Source organism: Bos mutus, chromosome 15 (genome assembly GCF_027580195.1).
Source record: "Bos mutus isolate GX-2022 chromosome 15, NWIPB_WYAK_1.1, whole genome shotgun sequence".
Lineage (NCBI taxonomy): Eukaryota > Metazoa > Chordata > Mammalia > Artiodactyla > Bovidae > Bos > Bos mutus.
Genome location: NC_091631.1, coordinates 28,878,752 through 28,894,029, shown reverse-complemented (window position 1 = coordinate 28,894,029; position 15,278 = coordinate 28,878,752). Strand labels below are relative to the sequence as shown.

Here is a 15,278-nt window from a genome sequence, read left to right as displayed (position 1 = left end):
TGGGTTCTAGATTAAGAATCTGTTGGGACTTCCCTGGTGGTCCAATTAAGAATCCCACTGCCAGTGCAGGGACATGGGTTCAATCCCTGGTCTTGCAAGATTCCACATGCCACGGGGTAACTAAGCCCTTGTGCCACAACTACTGGGCCTGCACTCTAGAGCTCGTTCTTTACAAGAGAAGCCTCCACACTGAGAAGCCCACGCACCACAACTAAAGAGTAGCTCACCGCAACGAAAGAAAGCCTGCATGCAGCAGTGAAAACCCAGCGCAGCCAAGAAGAAATAAATGTAAAAAAAGGAGAAAGAGTTTTTAAAAAAAAAAAAAAAAAAGGAATCTGTTGGGAATTCCCTGGTGGTCCAGTATTTAGGACTCTGTGCTCTCACTGCCAAGGGCCTAGGTTCATGTCCAACTCTTTGCGACCCTGGAGTTCTCCAGGCCAGAATTCTGGAGTGGGTAGCCTATCCCTTCTCCAACAGATCTTCCCAACCCAGGAATCGAACCAGGGTCTCCTGAATTGCAGGTGGATTCTTTACCAACTGAGCTATCAGGGAAGCCGAAATAAATAAATAAAATTTTGAAAAAGAGAAAGAATTCTTAAAAAAAAAAAAAATCTGTCAGGAATTCCCTGGTGGTCCAGTGGTTAGGACTCTACTCTCATTGCGGAGGGCCTAGGTTCAATCCCTGACCAGGGAACTAAAATCCGACAAGCTGCACAGGCAGCCAAAAAAAGAGAAACTCCTCAAGAATCTGTTATCTAGTATAACCCCGGTGATATAAAAATTGGGAAACTGAGGGCCAGAGATGGAAAGTGAGTCTCAAAACTAGTTAATGGCAGAAGACAGTCACATGTATTTATGTTAAATAACTGCCAGCAATATTTCCTCTGCTTTCACTGACTGATGCTACAGCCCAGAATGGCAAGGGAGGCTGCCCATTCCCACCTAGGAAAAGTTCAGTTTGTAGGTAGGGTAATCAGAGAGAAACATGGTAAACAAATTTAATTGAAAGATTGATTTATATATATATACATGTATATATCAAGATGGTATTGTTAGAATTTCTTGTATAATACTTTGACTTTTCTTTCTCTTTTGTTTTGTGTTCAGCCCAAAAAGAAGAAGGGAAAAGTGGAAATAAGAGCCATTAATGTGGGGACAGATTATGAATATGGGACTTTAAACATTCACCTGATTGCATATGACATGGCCCTGACAGAGAGTTATGCCCAGTATGTTCACAACCTCTGCAATCATCTCTCCATTAAAGTCGAGGAAAGGTATGAAAGATGCCTTTGCATGGGATGTTCTTGGTGTGGGTAGCATGCTCTACTTTGTTGTTGTTAAATGAGATATAATTTTTGTTTTGAGAAATAATTTACATGTAGTAAAATTGACTCTTTTTAGGTATATAGTTTGGCACAATCAAAATACAGAACAGCTCCATTAAGTTTTAAAAAGTTCCTTGGTGCCTGAGGTGTAGTTACTCTCCTCTGTCTTGCCTCTAGAGTCCCTGGCAACCACTGATTGATTTCCTGTCCCTTTTGTTTTAAGTTCTCCAGAATACCATATAAATGGAATGATACAGTATGCAGCTGTTTGTTTCTGGCCTCTTTCACTTAGCATAATGGATTTAAGATTTATCTGGGGTTTTGCAGACATGCCTTTATTCTGAATATCTATTCAGTATTCCATTAATTCTGATTATCTGTTCAGAATTCTGAATAGTTTTCCATTAAATGGTAAACCTTAATTGGTTTATGCCTTCACTGGTTGATATATATTTGGATTCTTTCTAGTTTATTGGTAATTATGAATAAAGCAAATAGATTCAAAATAAATAAATACATTCAAGGGATTAGATCTGATAGACAGAGTGCCTGAAGAACTATGGACGGAGGTTCATGACATTGTACAGGAGGCACGGATCAAGACCATCCCCAAGAAAAAGAAATGCAAAAAAGCAAAATGGGTGTCTGAGGAGGCCTTACAAATAGCTGTGAAAAGATGGAAAGCAAAAAGCAAAGGAGAAAAGGAAAGATATATCCATTTGAATGCAGAGTTCCAAAGAATAGCAAGGAGAAATAAGAAAGCCTTCCTCGGTGATCAATGCAAAGAAATAGAGGAAAACAACAGAATGGAAAAGACTAGAGATCTCTTCAAGAAAATCAGAGATACCAAGGGAACATTTTCTGCAAAGATGGGCTCAATAAAGGACAGAAATGGTATGGACCTAACAGAAGCAGAAGATATTAAGAAGAGGTGGCAAGAATACACAGAAGAACTGTACAAAAAAGATCTTCTCGATAAAGGACAGTATGGTAGGGACCTAACAGAAGCTGAAGATATTAAGAAGAGGTGGCAAGAATACACAGAAGAACTGTACAAAAAAGATCTTCACAACCAAGATAATCACGATGGTGTGATCACTCACCTAGAGCCAGACATCCTGGAATGTGAAGTCAAGTGGGCCTTAGGAAGCATCACTACGAACAAAGCTAGTGGAGGTGATGGAATCCCAGTTGAGCTATTTCAAATCCTGAAAGATGATGCTGTGAAAGTGCTGCACTCAATATGCCAGCAAATTTGGAAAACTCAGCAGTGGCCACAGGACTGGAAAAGGTCAGTTTTCATTCCAATCCCAAAGAAAGGCAATGCCAAAGAATGCTCAAACTACTGCACAATTGCACTCATCTCACATGCTAGTAAAGTAATGCTCAAAATTCTCCAAGCCAGGCTTCAGCAATGGGTGAACTGTGAACTTCCAGATGTTCAAGCTGGTTTTAGAAAAGGCAGAGGAACCAGAGATCAAATTGCCAACATCCGCTGGATCATGGAAAAAGCAAGAGAGTTCCAGAAAAACATCTATTTCTGCTTTATTGACTATGCCAAAGCCTTTGACTGTGGGGATCACAATAAACTATGGAAAATTCTGAAAGAGATGGGAATACCAGACCACCTGACCTGCCTCTTGAGAAACCTTTATGCAGGTCAGGAAGCAACAGTTAGAACTGGACATGGAACAACAGACTGGTTCCAAATTGGAAAAGAAGTACATCAAGGCTGTATATTGTCACCCTGCTTATTTAACTTGTATGCAGAGTACATCATGAGAAATGCTGGGCTGGAGGAAGCACAAGCTGTAATCAAGATTGCTGGGAGAAATATCAATAACCTCAGATATGCAGATGACACCACCCTTATGGCAGACAGTGAAGAGGAACTAAAAAGCCTCTTGATGAAAGTGAAAGTGGAGAGTGAAAAAGTTGGCTTAAAGCTCAACATTCAGAAAACGAAGATCATGGCATCCAGTCCCATCACTTCATGGGAAATAGATGGGGAAACAGTGGAAACAGTGGCTGACTTTATTTTTTTGGTCTCCAAAAATCACTGCAGATGGTGATTGCAGCCATGAAATTAAAAGACACTTACTCCTTGGAAGGAAAGTTATGACCAACCTAGATAGCATATTTAAAAGCAGGACATTACTTTGTCAACAAAGGTCCATCTAGTCAAGGCTATGGTTTTTCCAGTGGTCATGTATGGATGTGAGAGTTGGACTATAAAGAAAGCTGAGCACTGAAGAATTGATGCTTTTGAACTGTGGTGTTGGAGAAGACTCTTGAGAGTACCTTGGACTGCAAGGAGATCCAATCAGTCCATCCTAAAGGAGATCAGTCCTGGGTGTTCATTGGAAGGACTGATGTTGAAGATGAAACTCCAATACTTTGGCCACCTGATACGAAGAGCTGACTCATTAGAAAAGACTCCGATACTGGGAAAGATTGAAGGCAGGAGGAGAAGGGGACAACAGAGGATGAGGTGGTTGGATGGCATCACCAACACAGTGGACATGGGTTTGGGTGGACTCTGGAAGTTGGTGATGGACAGGGCGGCTTGTCGTGCTGCAGTTCATGGGGTCGCAAAGAGTTGGACACGACTGAGCGACTAAACTGAACTGACTATGTGGACCTTTGTAAGCAAACTAAACTAAAAATCTGTGCTTTTTAATACATAGTCTAGGTTTGTGCCTTTCTTCCAAGGAACAAGTGTCTTTTAATTTTATGGTTGCAGTCACTGTCTCTAGTGATTTTGGAGCCCAAGAAAATGTTTGTGACTGTTTCCGTTGTTTCCCCATCTATTGCCATGAAGTGATGAGACTGGATGCCATGATCTTAGTTTTTTGAATGTTGAGTTTTAAGCCAGTTTTTTCACTCTTTTCTTTCACCTTCATCAAGAGGCTCTTTAAGCCAAATTTGAACTTTTAAACCTTTATTACTTACAGTATAACTGTGCTAAATGTGCTCCTTAGAAGACTGGATAATCAGCTGTGACTTAAGCGCTCATAGCTGATAGTGCTTCAATTGTTTTAGGCCTAAAGATGTGCTTTATCTTTTTTCTGATGCCTGGGAGAGTTGGTTGCTCTTTCAGCACTTGACACATAGCTCTATCATGTCACTTAGTGCTCTGGGCTGTAATGATCTTTTCATGTGTCAGATCCCTTCCCCACTGACTACATAGGGACTGTGTTCTTTATTTCTTTAGTACCTAGCATAAAGACTGTCCCATGGGGGACATTAAGCCATTCTTGAAAGAACGACAGGTCCTTGAATATTATTGCACAATCCAGTTGTGTATACATTTCCTAAAATGTAATGGACGAATTTTTAATTAATCAAAAACTACTGGCTGAGCCTCTTTTTGCTCTGTGGTCCACATGCTCAGTGAACTAGGAGGCACTGGGCTTCTTGCGCTATAGTGTAGGCACTTTGTATCTTTTGTCTGGAGGATACAAAGGTAAATGCCCCTGATTTCAAGGAGAGTGTGTGTGTGTACATGTGTGTGCACACATACACACATATAAAAATAACTATAATGTGGAAGGTGGTAAGTGAAAGATAAAGTTTAATGTCAGTTCAAGGAGACAGAGTAGCATAATAATTTAGGGCTATGTTTCTCAAAGTACCACTCTGTGAAGCTATTACGAGCTTGTGCCAAAATGTACATTAACACTTTGCTCCCTTCATCAAGAAAGTCTTGCTGTTGAAAGACTTTCTATTGGAAGCTATTGAAAACAAAATGTTGATTGAATAAAAGTGTGTTTAGTGTCCCTTTCATGCTTCTTATCTTGTCTTGAATTGATAACAAGTTTGCTTATCAGCAGCTTGTCTTTGGATCATATTGAGTAACAAATGGTTAAGAGTGAAAACTCTGGAATCAAACTGCCTGCATTGAAATCCTAGTTTTACCCATTTTCACCAAGATGACCTTGAGAAATTCTGAACCTTGGTTTCTTTGACTCCATAATATGATGATAATTTTCCTATTTTTTTGAGTTCTGAAAATTAAATAGGAAAATATATGATAGCACTTAACAGAGAGATCAGCACATTATAAACACTCTGTAAATAATATTATTGCTATTAATAATTAATGAGATTTTTTTCAACTGGCACAGTTTAGGGGTAGCATCTCAGAAGCTGTGGTGGCAAAGGGGCATTAAATGCCATTTACAGAATGTTATCATACCTTCAGTGAATCAGCTCCTTGAAGTAGTGTTTTAAATTTTCAGAAGAACTTTTAAAGGTATTTTGTTTTTAAAAACTGGCTGTGAAAAGCTCGGACTACATTTGAGTAAAGGTAGGAAGCAGTACCATTTGTTGAGCACCTACTATCAGCCAGCCACTCTGCCAAATACTTTTCTGTATATTACTTTACTTAATTCATATAAGCACCTTGCCATAGTGGATCCAAGCATTGACTTTGGAGCAGACTGCTTCAGTTTTTCCCTTGTTCTGCTACATTCTTACTGTGTGACAGACATTGGGCAGTTTTCTTAACCTGTTTGTGTCTTGGTTTCCTCATCTGTAAAATGAGGTTAATAAAAGTACCTATATAATAAAGCTGTAGTGAAAATTAAGGAGTTAATATATTTAAAATACTTACAATTAAGTTTAGAAACCATTGGCTGCTATTAGTAGTAGCAGTATAACAGAAGCTTGCCTATAGTCATACATCTAATCAGTGGCAAGGTCTTGATTTGAACCCACTTCTTTTCCTTCAAATTCTTAATTCCCTCTAACTGGTTCTCCACACTGCTATTTGTATGATCTTTCTAGAATGGAAATATGATCGTGTCACTCCCATGCTAAAGTTCTTCCATGGCCTCCCATTCCTTTAAGATCAAAATAAAAGTTCCTCACATGTCTTGCTAGGTGCTCCATTGTGCGGGCTTGTCTTTCTTGCCTTAACTCACACTTCCCTTTCCTCCTTCTATCTCCAGTTGCACTGACTTTGTTTTTTTGTCTTTTCCCACCTCAGGACCTTTGCATATGCTCTCTAACGCCTGGAATACTTTTTCCCCTTCAGCTAATCAACCCCTATTTTTTTCTTAGGCTTTATTTTGAATGTCACTTCTTCAGAGAACCTCTTTAATTTAGGTCTTTACGTTATATATTTAGGAGAAGTAAAGAGTAAAAAACTTCCCTTTTATAATGCTAATTCCTTACCCTCATAATTACTTGACTATTACTAGACTCTAAGATCTGTGAGGCAGGGACTATTTCTGTCTTTATCAGCAGGCGTGCTAAGACCTTGCACGGTACGTGACACATTGTGGGCACTGGATGAATACTTGTTGCCTTGGATTTAGTTCCAATAGGCATAAACATAAATTCCTAGTATAACAGAATGAACAATGTGCTGCTTTTTGCCTCTTTGCTTTTTCTTTGCTCCAAATAGTGCAGAGCATAAAGAAATGTTCACTTTTAGCAATTCACTTCTTTGGATTGATTGAGGTTTTCAGACCATTATATCAGGTATTCTTGCTGCCCAGCTTTTCAGAGATAAAATGATCTTCTTTTCTTCTGATTTTCATTTTATCTTGATCCATTTTTCCTTTAGGAGTTGGGAATAGGGCTCTGACCTTGAGATGGAACTGGGCAAGGGAGCTGTGTGCTAGCTTTTGTTCTATAAATGGTCTGCATCGCTGCAGCTGCAGCTCACCCAGAGGAGGAGAGGAAGAAGCCTTTCCTGTGGGTCCTTTAATTTTCCTGTCTCCCTTGCCGAGCAGCTGTCTGAAGAGAGGGAAATCTTACTTATCTGGGTGCAGCTTCCAAGCCTGAAGCTGACCAGCTCTTGTTCTCTGTGGAGAGCAAAAGCATCATTCTCTGTAAGGCTGCTCTTTGCTTTTTTTAAAAAATCCACTTACATTTTTCAAATGGAGGTATAACGTGTGTAGTAGAGTCCACAGACTCTAAGTTCCCTAGCATCCTAGCAGGCCCCCTTGTGTCCTATCCCAGCAGTACTCCTCAAAAGCAGCACTATTTTGTCATGTTAGGTTGACTCTTGAAATTCAACTACTTCATTTCTTCTCTTCTGTTTTCCTATCTGATCATCCAAATAATGTTTATTGCAGAAAACTGGGGAAGTACAGAAATATGTAGATACTAAAGAAAAATAACCTTTACTCTTGTGACTTAAAGGTCTATTCTACTTTAAAATGACTCGAGTTCCCAGTATTTTTTTTGATCAAACTATGTCTGATTTTTCTATTGGTTCTCTTTGAGGGCCTCAAGGCTCCTTGCCTTTGTAGACGGCCTTCTTTTGGAATGCCCTCCAGGCAAACATCTATGTTCATTCTTTACATCTTGATAAAGCACTGCCTCACCTATGAAGCCTTCCCCAGGCTCTCCCCCTTTTCTCCCTCTTGTCTCTGTAATATTTGGTATATACCTATATTGCCTTTGTCTTCCTATAGTGCAAATGTTTGTGTACTTACCTGTCTCCAGAATATTCTTAGCAAGCTCCTTGAAAGCATAAACTGCATTGTGCCCATCAGACCGCCTAGGACAGAACAGAATCTCAGTAAATGTTTGTTGAATAAGTGAATGAATAAATAAACAAATCAATGAAATCTTGCTGAAGTATTGTTGAAGAATAAAATGCATGCTCCGTGGTAGGAATGAACAAGTCCCACTTTATTCAGTCTTATCTGTGGAATGTCAAAAAAAAAAAAAGAACATTTTAGAAGCTGTTTACTTTTCTGAAAGCTCTTACATAATTACTTTATTTGATTTTCATAACAAGTTTATGAATGTGCCCGCCTCCCCATTTGTGGCCATGCCACGCAGTATGTGGGATCTTAGTTCTCTGACCGGGGTTTGAACCCATGTCCCCTGCAATGGAAGTGTGGAGTCCTAACCACTAGACTGCCAGGGAAGTCCCTGATTTTTTTATAAAGAAGTTATTGCCAAGTGTAAATTTGAAGTGATCAGAGATTGTGCTATAAAATGGAAGAGGTTGTTATTTAGGGCAGCTTACCTGGAAGTTTGCAATACCTAGCATTTATTCACTGTTGTAAGGGCAAGGGAATTGGCATTTGTACGCATAGTATGCTAGGCAAATTACTTACATAATCTTATTTAACTGGGGCGGCGGCCTTACAAATAGCTGTGAAAAGAAGAGAAGCGAAAAGGAAAGATATAAGCATCTGAATGCAGAGTTCCAAAGAATAGCAAGGAGAGATAAGAAAGCCTTCCTCAGCGATCAATGCAAAGAAATAGAGGAAAAGAACAGAATGGGAAAGACTAGAGATCTCTTCAAGAAAATTAGAGATACCAAGGGAACATTTGATGCAAAGATGGGCTCAGTAAAGGACAGAAATGGTATGGACCTAAAAGAAGCAGAAGATATTAAGAAGAGGTGGCAAGAATACACAGAAGAACTGTACAAAAGATCTTCACAACCAAGATAATCACGATGATGTGATCACTCACCTAGAACCAGACATCCTGGAATGTGAAGTCAAATGGGCCTTAGAAAGCATCATTACAAACAAAGCTAGTGGAGGTGATGGAATCCCAGTTGAGCTATTTCAAATCCTGAAAGATGATGCTGTGAAAGTGCTGCACTCAATATGCCAGCAAATTTGGAAAACTCAGCAGTGGCCACAGGACTGGAAAAGGTCAGTTTTCATTCCAATCCCAAAAAAAGGTTATGCTGAAGAATGCTCAAACTACTGCACAATTGCACTCATCTCACATGCTAGTAAAATAATGCTAAAAATTCTCCAAGCCAGGCTTCGCCAGTATGTGAACTGTGAACTTCCAGATGTTCAAGCTGGTTTTAGAAAAGGCAGAGGAACCAGAGATCAAATTGCCAACATCCGCTGGATCATGGAAAAAGCAAGAGAGTTCCAGAAAAACATCTATTTCTGCTTTATTGACTATGCCAAAGCCTTTGACTGTGTGGATCACAAGAAACTGGAAAATTCTGAAAGAGATGGGAATACCAGACCACCTGACCTGCCTCTTGAGAAACGCGTATGCAGGTCAGGAAGCAACAGTTAGAACTAGACATGGAACAACAGACTGGTTCCAAATAGGAAAAGGAGTACGTCAAGGCTGTATATTGTCACCCTGCTTATTTAACTTCTATGCAGAGTACATCATGAGAAATGCTGGGCTGGAAGAAGCGCAAGCTGTAATCAAGATTGCTGGGAGAAATATCAATAACCTCAGATATGCAGATGACACCACCCTTATGGCAGAAAGTGAAGAGGAATTAAAAAGCGTCTTGATGAAAGTGAAAGAGGAGAGTGAAAAATTTGGCTTAAAGCTCAACATTCAGAAAACTTAAGATCATGGCATCTGGTCCCATCACTTCATAGGAAATAGATGGGAAACAGTGTCAGACTTTATTTTTTGGGGCTCCAAAATCACTGCAGATGGTGATTGCAGCCATGAAATTAAAAGACACTTACTCCTTGGAAGGAAAGTTATGACCAACCTAGATAGCATATTCAAAAGCAGAGACATTACTTTGTCAACAAAGGTCCATTTAGTCAAGGCTATGGTTTTTCCAGTGGTCATGTATGGATGTGAGAGTTGGACTGTGAAGAAAGCTGAGTGCCGAAGAATTGATGCTTTTGAACTGTGTTGTTGGAGAAGACTCTTGAAAGTCCCTTGGACTGCAAGGAGATTCAACCAGTCCATCCTAAAGGAGATCAGTCCTGGTGTTCATTGGAAGGACTGATGCTAAAGCTGAAACTCCAATACTTTTGCCATCTCTTGCAAAGATTTGACTCATTGGAAAAGACTGTGATGCTGGGAGGGATTGGGGGCAGGAGGAGAAGGGGACGACAGAGGATGAGATGGCTGGATGGCATCACCGACTCAATGGTCATGAGTTTGAGTGAACTCCGGGAGTTGGTGATGGACAGGGAGGCCTGGCGTGCTGCCATTCATGGGGTCCCAAAGAGTTGGACACGACTGAGTGACTGAACTGAACTGAACTGAAAACCCTATGAACTAGGTATTATTATCTTCATTTAATAGCTGAAGAAACAAAGACCCAGAGAGCTGAATTAATTTGTCCAAGGTCAAATAGGTAATAAGTGGCAGAGCCAACATTTAAATCCAGTACTGACTCTCATGTTTCCAAAACACTTTCTATTACACCAGACTTCTTTTTGTAGCAGTCCATCTGTAGAGGGTCATGCTTCTTTCTCTTAATTCATGAAGTTTGTATAGCATGAAATTTCAGCAATCCTACTGTTGTTATTAGTATTCCATTTGAGTATTCAGTTTGAGGAACTTTTTGATAAGATGAACACAATACTAATATCATATTTCTGTGTAGTCATCAGTTCTATCTCATCACCTTATCTGATTCTCATAATTGTCTATTGATATAAACCTGGATGGTAGTCCCCATTATACATGAAGAAACTGAGTCCAAGAAGGGGAAGGGACTTGCCTAAGTAAATATTGCTAATAAGTGGCAGGGCTAAGACGTGACCCCAAGTCCAGCAGTCTTTTCATTGTGGTATATAGATCTACTGAAGCTGATTATAGTGAGCATAGATTACAACAATGTTTCTCAACCTGGAGACATTTAACAATGTCTGGAGATAGTTCTAATTGTTATCACTTTGGGGGTACTACTAGCATTTGCTGGATATAGAGGTTAGGGATGCATAGGCCAGCCCCCACAACAAGAATTACCTGTTCTAAAGGGTCAATAGTGCTGACATTAAGAAATCCTGCTGTAGAACGGAGCAGGGGACTCCCTTGGTGGTCCAGTGATTAAGACTCTGTGCTTCCAATGCAGGGTACATGGGTTTCGTCTCTGGTCAGAGAACTAAGATCTCACGTGCCTCACAGCATGGCCAAATTTTAAAAAAATAAATAAGTAAAATAAAAATACAACTGGAGCAGGATTGGATTTCATGCCTCATTTCTTCAGAAGAGATGAAATACCCAAGGTTAGCCTCCAGAGTATACCTAGTGGTGAGCTTAATTCTTTTAGAACTGGCTATTATTTAGTAGCAGCAAATACTTATTAATCACCAGGCTTTACTCAGAGTGTTATGTTAAGCATGACTAGGGTGCATAAAAGTATTAGACGTGGTCTATCCCTTCACGGAGTGTAAAGACTTCTGGAGAAGGTGTAAGAGGATCTGGTTACTTTGCCCCTGGCTGCAGATAGACAGCCCAAGGTTGCAGGAGCTACTGCATGCAGTGGTGCCTGCACTCAGGGACTACCCTGACTGAAGTGGTGTGGCTGGTTTAAAGGAACCCTCCCAATAGCTGACTTTTCCTTCCCACAGTTATGCGATGCCCACCAAAACCATTGAGGTGTTGCAGCTTCAGGACCAAGGCAACAAAATGTTACTGGACTCAGTTCTTACCACCCATGAGCGAGTAGTTCAGGTAGGTACTCTGGAAGAAACTTGAAATGTCTCTACCTCTCCTGGTTCTTTCTTGGTTGAGTTTCAAACCTGATATCCAGTTGTCTACTGGGTTTCTCCACCAAGATGTTCAACAGGTGCCCTACACTCGTGAATGCAAGACTAATTGTAGGAGGACTGTTTTTTTCCCTATAATCCTCCTCACCTTTGAACTTAATTCTTGACCCTTCTTTGTCCTTGGGTATCCATTCATTCTCCAGATTCTATGGTTTCTACCCCTAAAAACCTTTGAGATCCATCCACTTTGCTTTACACTCATGTCAATGTGATCATGTCATTTTCCCATATAGACCCCCTCAGTGGCTTCCCTTTAACTCTGTATCCATTAGCAGTCACTCCTTTTTCCCCATTCCCCTAGCTCCTGGCAACCACTAATCTACTTTCCATTTCTGTGGTTTTACCTCTTGTAGACACTTCTTCAAATGAAATTATATAATATGTGGCCTTTTATATCTAGCTTCTTTCATGTAGCATAGTGTTTTCAAGGTCCATCCATGTTGTAGTAGTAGCACATATCAATACTTCATTCCTTTTTTCTGCCAAGTAATATTCCAACACATGGACTTCACCCTTTTTGATCCACTCAAGAAATGTATCAGGAAGATAACCAGCAGGATGTTAAGGTAGTAACACTCTAAATCTATGTTAAATTTTTAAATGATTAAAGTACTTACAATCTTGGTTCTTTAAATGTTATCAGGAATAAATTATTTGAGCTTCATTTTATGACAGATCTAACTTGCCACCAAGGCCCATAGGGTAAAGTTTGAACTCTTTTGATTAGCACCTAAGTAGCTTCATGATTCTTCTCCAGCTTTTCCTCTTCACACCTTCATTCGTTCCAGTCACACATGGAACTAGTTTTAATTCCTTAGTACTGTGCTTTTCCTTAGTACTGTGCTATTCCTTCACATTTTACTGAATATTATTTCCTCTGCCTTAAAAAAAAAACCAACTCCACACTACAGTTGAATTCTCCCAATTTACCCTTGTTTTTCAAGACTCCAGCCAGATGTTACCTCTTTTGGAAGCTCTTTTTTTAAAACCTCCCTGATGGGGTTAGGTAGATGTTTCTCTTCTGGGTTCTGCCTTCCCCCTACATGCCTTTCTTCCAATACATCTGATTTATCTTTGGATTCTCAGCACAGGGTCTGATGACAATCAGGTGGTGGGTGGTCTATGTGGGTAAACTTGAGTTGACTCAGAAAGTCATCCTGGACTTAACCTCTTAATCCAGTTATGACATTCATTGCCTACAAGAGCAGATATTGGTGGGCGCGGGGAAGAGCAGATACTGGCCATGACCATCTCAGTAATCAGACAACTTGGCAGATCAGCAAGAGAAATCGAAATCCTGTGAAGTCTGAGCTCCAAAATCAGCTCTGGGTGTTAATCCTTCACCCAAAGGCCCTCAGGCTCTACTGGAGCTGACATTTGAGCCCTTGCCCTTTCTGCCCAACCACCTAACTTTCAGTGACTCTCTTCAAGCATCTTCTTTTCTTTTGCAGATCAGCGGTTTGAATGCTACGTTTGCAGAGATTTTCTTGGAAATAATCCAAAGCAATCTTCCTGAAGGAGTCAAATTGTCGGTGAGGGAGGTAGGTGCTAATTTGAGAAGAGGCCCACTGATGGGCTCAAAATATGGATAAGAAAATCTGGACTGGCTGACTTTAGAAACAAAAAAGGCATGTAGATAACTTAACCCAGATAATAATCAGGAAAGGTGTGCAGGCTGCTTTACCGTGATTATTAGTCTGACTATTCCAATGCATCAGGGATCATACTTCATAGACCATGAAAGCTGAACTCTGTCAGAGCATCCTGATGTTAGGGGTAGCCCATTATACCCCCAAATTCCCTCCCTTGAGGCAGCTGTATAGCAGAAAGAATATGATTTAAGGTCACATGCAGTGTAAGTAATCAGAACACAAATAGGCATGGAGGAAGTCCAATTCAAATTTGAGTCCTTGATACCTAATATAAGTCTGGTACATAGTATGTGTGTGCATGCTAAGTCGCTTCAGTCACGTCAGACTCTTTGCAACACTGTTACTGTTGCCTGCCAGGCTCCTCTGTCCATGTGGATTCTCCAGGCAAGAATACTGGAAGTGGACTGCTGTGCCCTCCTCCGGGGGATCTTCCCGACCCAGGGATCGCACCCTGGTACATAGTAGCTACTCAGTAAAAGTTAGTTGAATCCAAATAATTTTCTACAGAGCTGGCTGATGTATCCTTTTCTGACGCTGGGCATATCTGAATGACTCTGTAGTAATTCCCTCTTATTTTCTTTTTCTTCTCCACAGCACACTGAAGAAGACTTCAAGGGAAGGTTCAAAGCTCGGCCAGAACTGGAAGAACTGTTAGCCAAGTTGAACTAGCTCGTTGCAGACCCTTTCATGCCTTTCAGCACTGGTGATGTTAGTGGCAAGGGGAAGAGCTTCCTGGGTGGCCAGAGTTGAACAGGAGACCCTGACTCTCAACATCATAAGTACTCATCTCCACTGCAAGGAGTATCTCCTCTCCTTGCTTACCAATTGTCAACGCTTTTCTTTGAGCCAACCCTGGGTATCCTCCGTCTAATAAAAAGCTGCTGCTGATGGATGTGTGTATGTATGTGAGAAGTCATTCCATCCTGTGGAGTATCTTTAACTAAGGGATTGGATTTCTCTTTGCCTGGTGCTTTAGCACACAAGTGTGTTCCCCTTCAGAATTTCTCCAATTAAGAGTGAACTCATCCTTTAAATGGCAACCCACTCCAGTGTTCTTGCTTGGAGAATCCCAGGGATGGGGGAGCCTGTTGGGCTGCTGTCTCTGGGGTCGCACAGAGTCGGACACGACTGAAGCGACTTAGCAGCAGCAGCAGCATCCTTTAAATCAACCTGGCATGGAGTCCCTTTAATGAGGCAGACAATCATAAATAAACTCTCCATGGATAAAAGGCACAGGGAGGGAGATTTTGTATATGAAAAAACCCTCCAGATAGAATCAGGGTCTGTTTATAAGTGAAAAAAAAAATTACCTTGTGGGGTAGTGAGTGACGTGTCATAAGTATGCAGGTAGATGTTATGTAACTGCAAATTAGGGTTGCCTGGATTAAGTTTAAGCAAAGAATAAAAGGTTGATCTTGGTCAGGTGTCAGGAAATTGCACCCTGTGAGCCAAATCCCATCAATTGCCTATTTGCTTTTTAAAAATAATTTATTGAGGTGACATTCACGTGTCACAAAAATAACCATTTGAAAGTGAGTAATTGCATGGTATTTAATACATTTGCAGTGTTGTGCAACCTCTATCCAGTTCCAAAACCCTATTTTAAACCCCCATAGACAAAGGTTTATGGGAACAGAGCCCTGCTTATTCATTTATATATTGTCTGTGGCTGCTTTTATGTTGCCATGGCAGAGTTGAGTCACTGTGACAAAGACGGTTAAGCTAAAACATTTGTACATGGCCCTTTATAAAAATAGTTTGTCAAACATGGATCTAAGTCATTGGTTTTCAAACTTAAGTATGCATCAGGATCACCTGCA

At 40.5% G+C, this 15,278-nt stretch overlaps 1 protein-coding gene across 1 annotated transcript in view; it reads left to right on the top strand.

The window, feature by feature from the left end:
* The window catches only part of MRPL48 (mitochondrial ribosomal protein L48), a 54,834-nt gene extending 40,484 nt beyond the window's left edge, over positions 1-14,350 (top strand). The window contains exons 5-8 of the mRNA XM_005893533.3: positions 1,108-1,277; positions 11,609-11,711; positions 13,258-13,347; positions 14,053-14,350. Of these exons, the coding sequence (XP_005893595.2) occupies positions 1,108-1,277; positions 11,609-11,711; positions 13,258-13,347; positions 14,053-14,127 (438 nt within the window). The 3' untranslated portion in view covers positions 14,128-14,350. The remainder of the gene's footprint in view (positions 1-1,107; positions 1,278-11,608; positions 11,712-13,257; positions 13,348-14,052) is intronic.
* Positions 14,351-15,278: the final 928 nt, after the last annotated feature.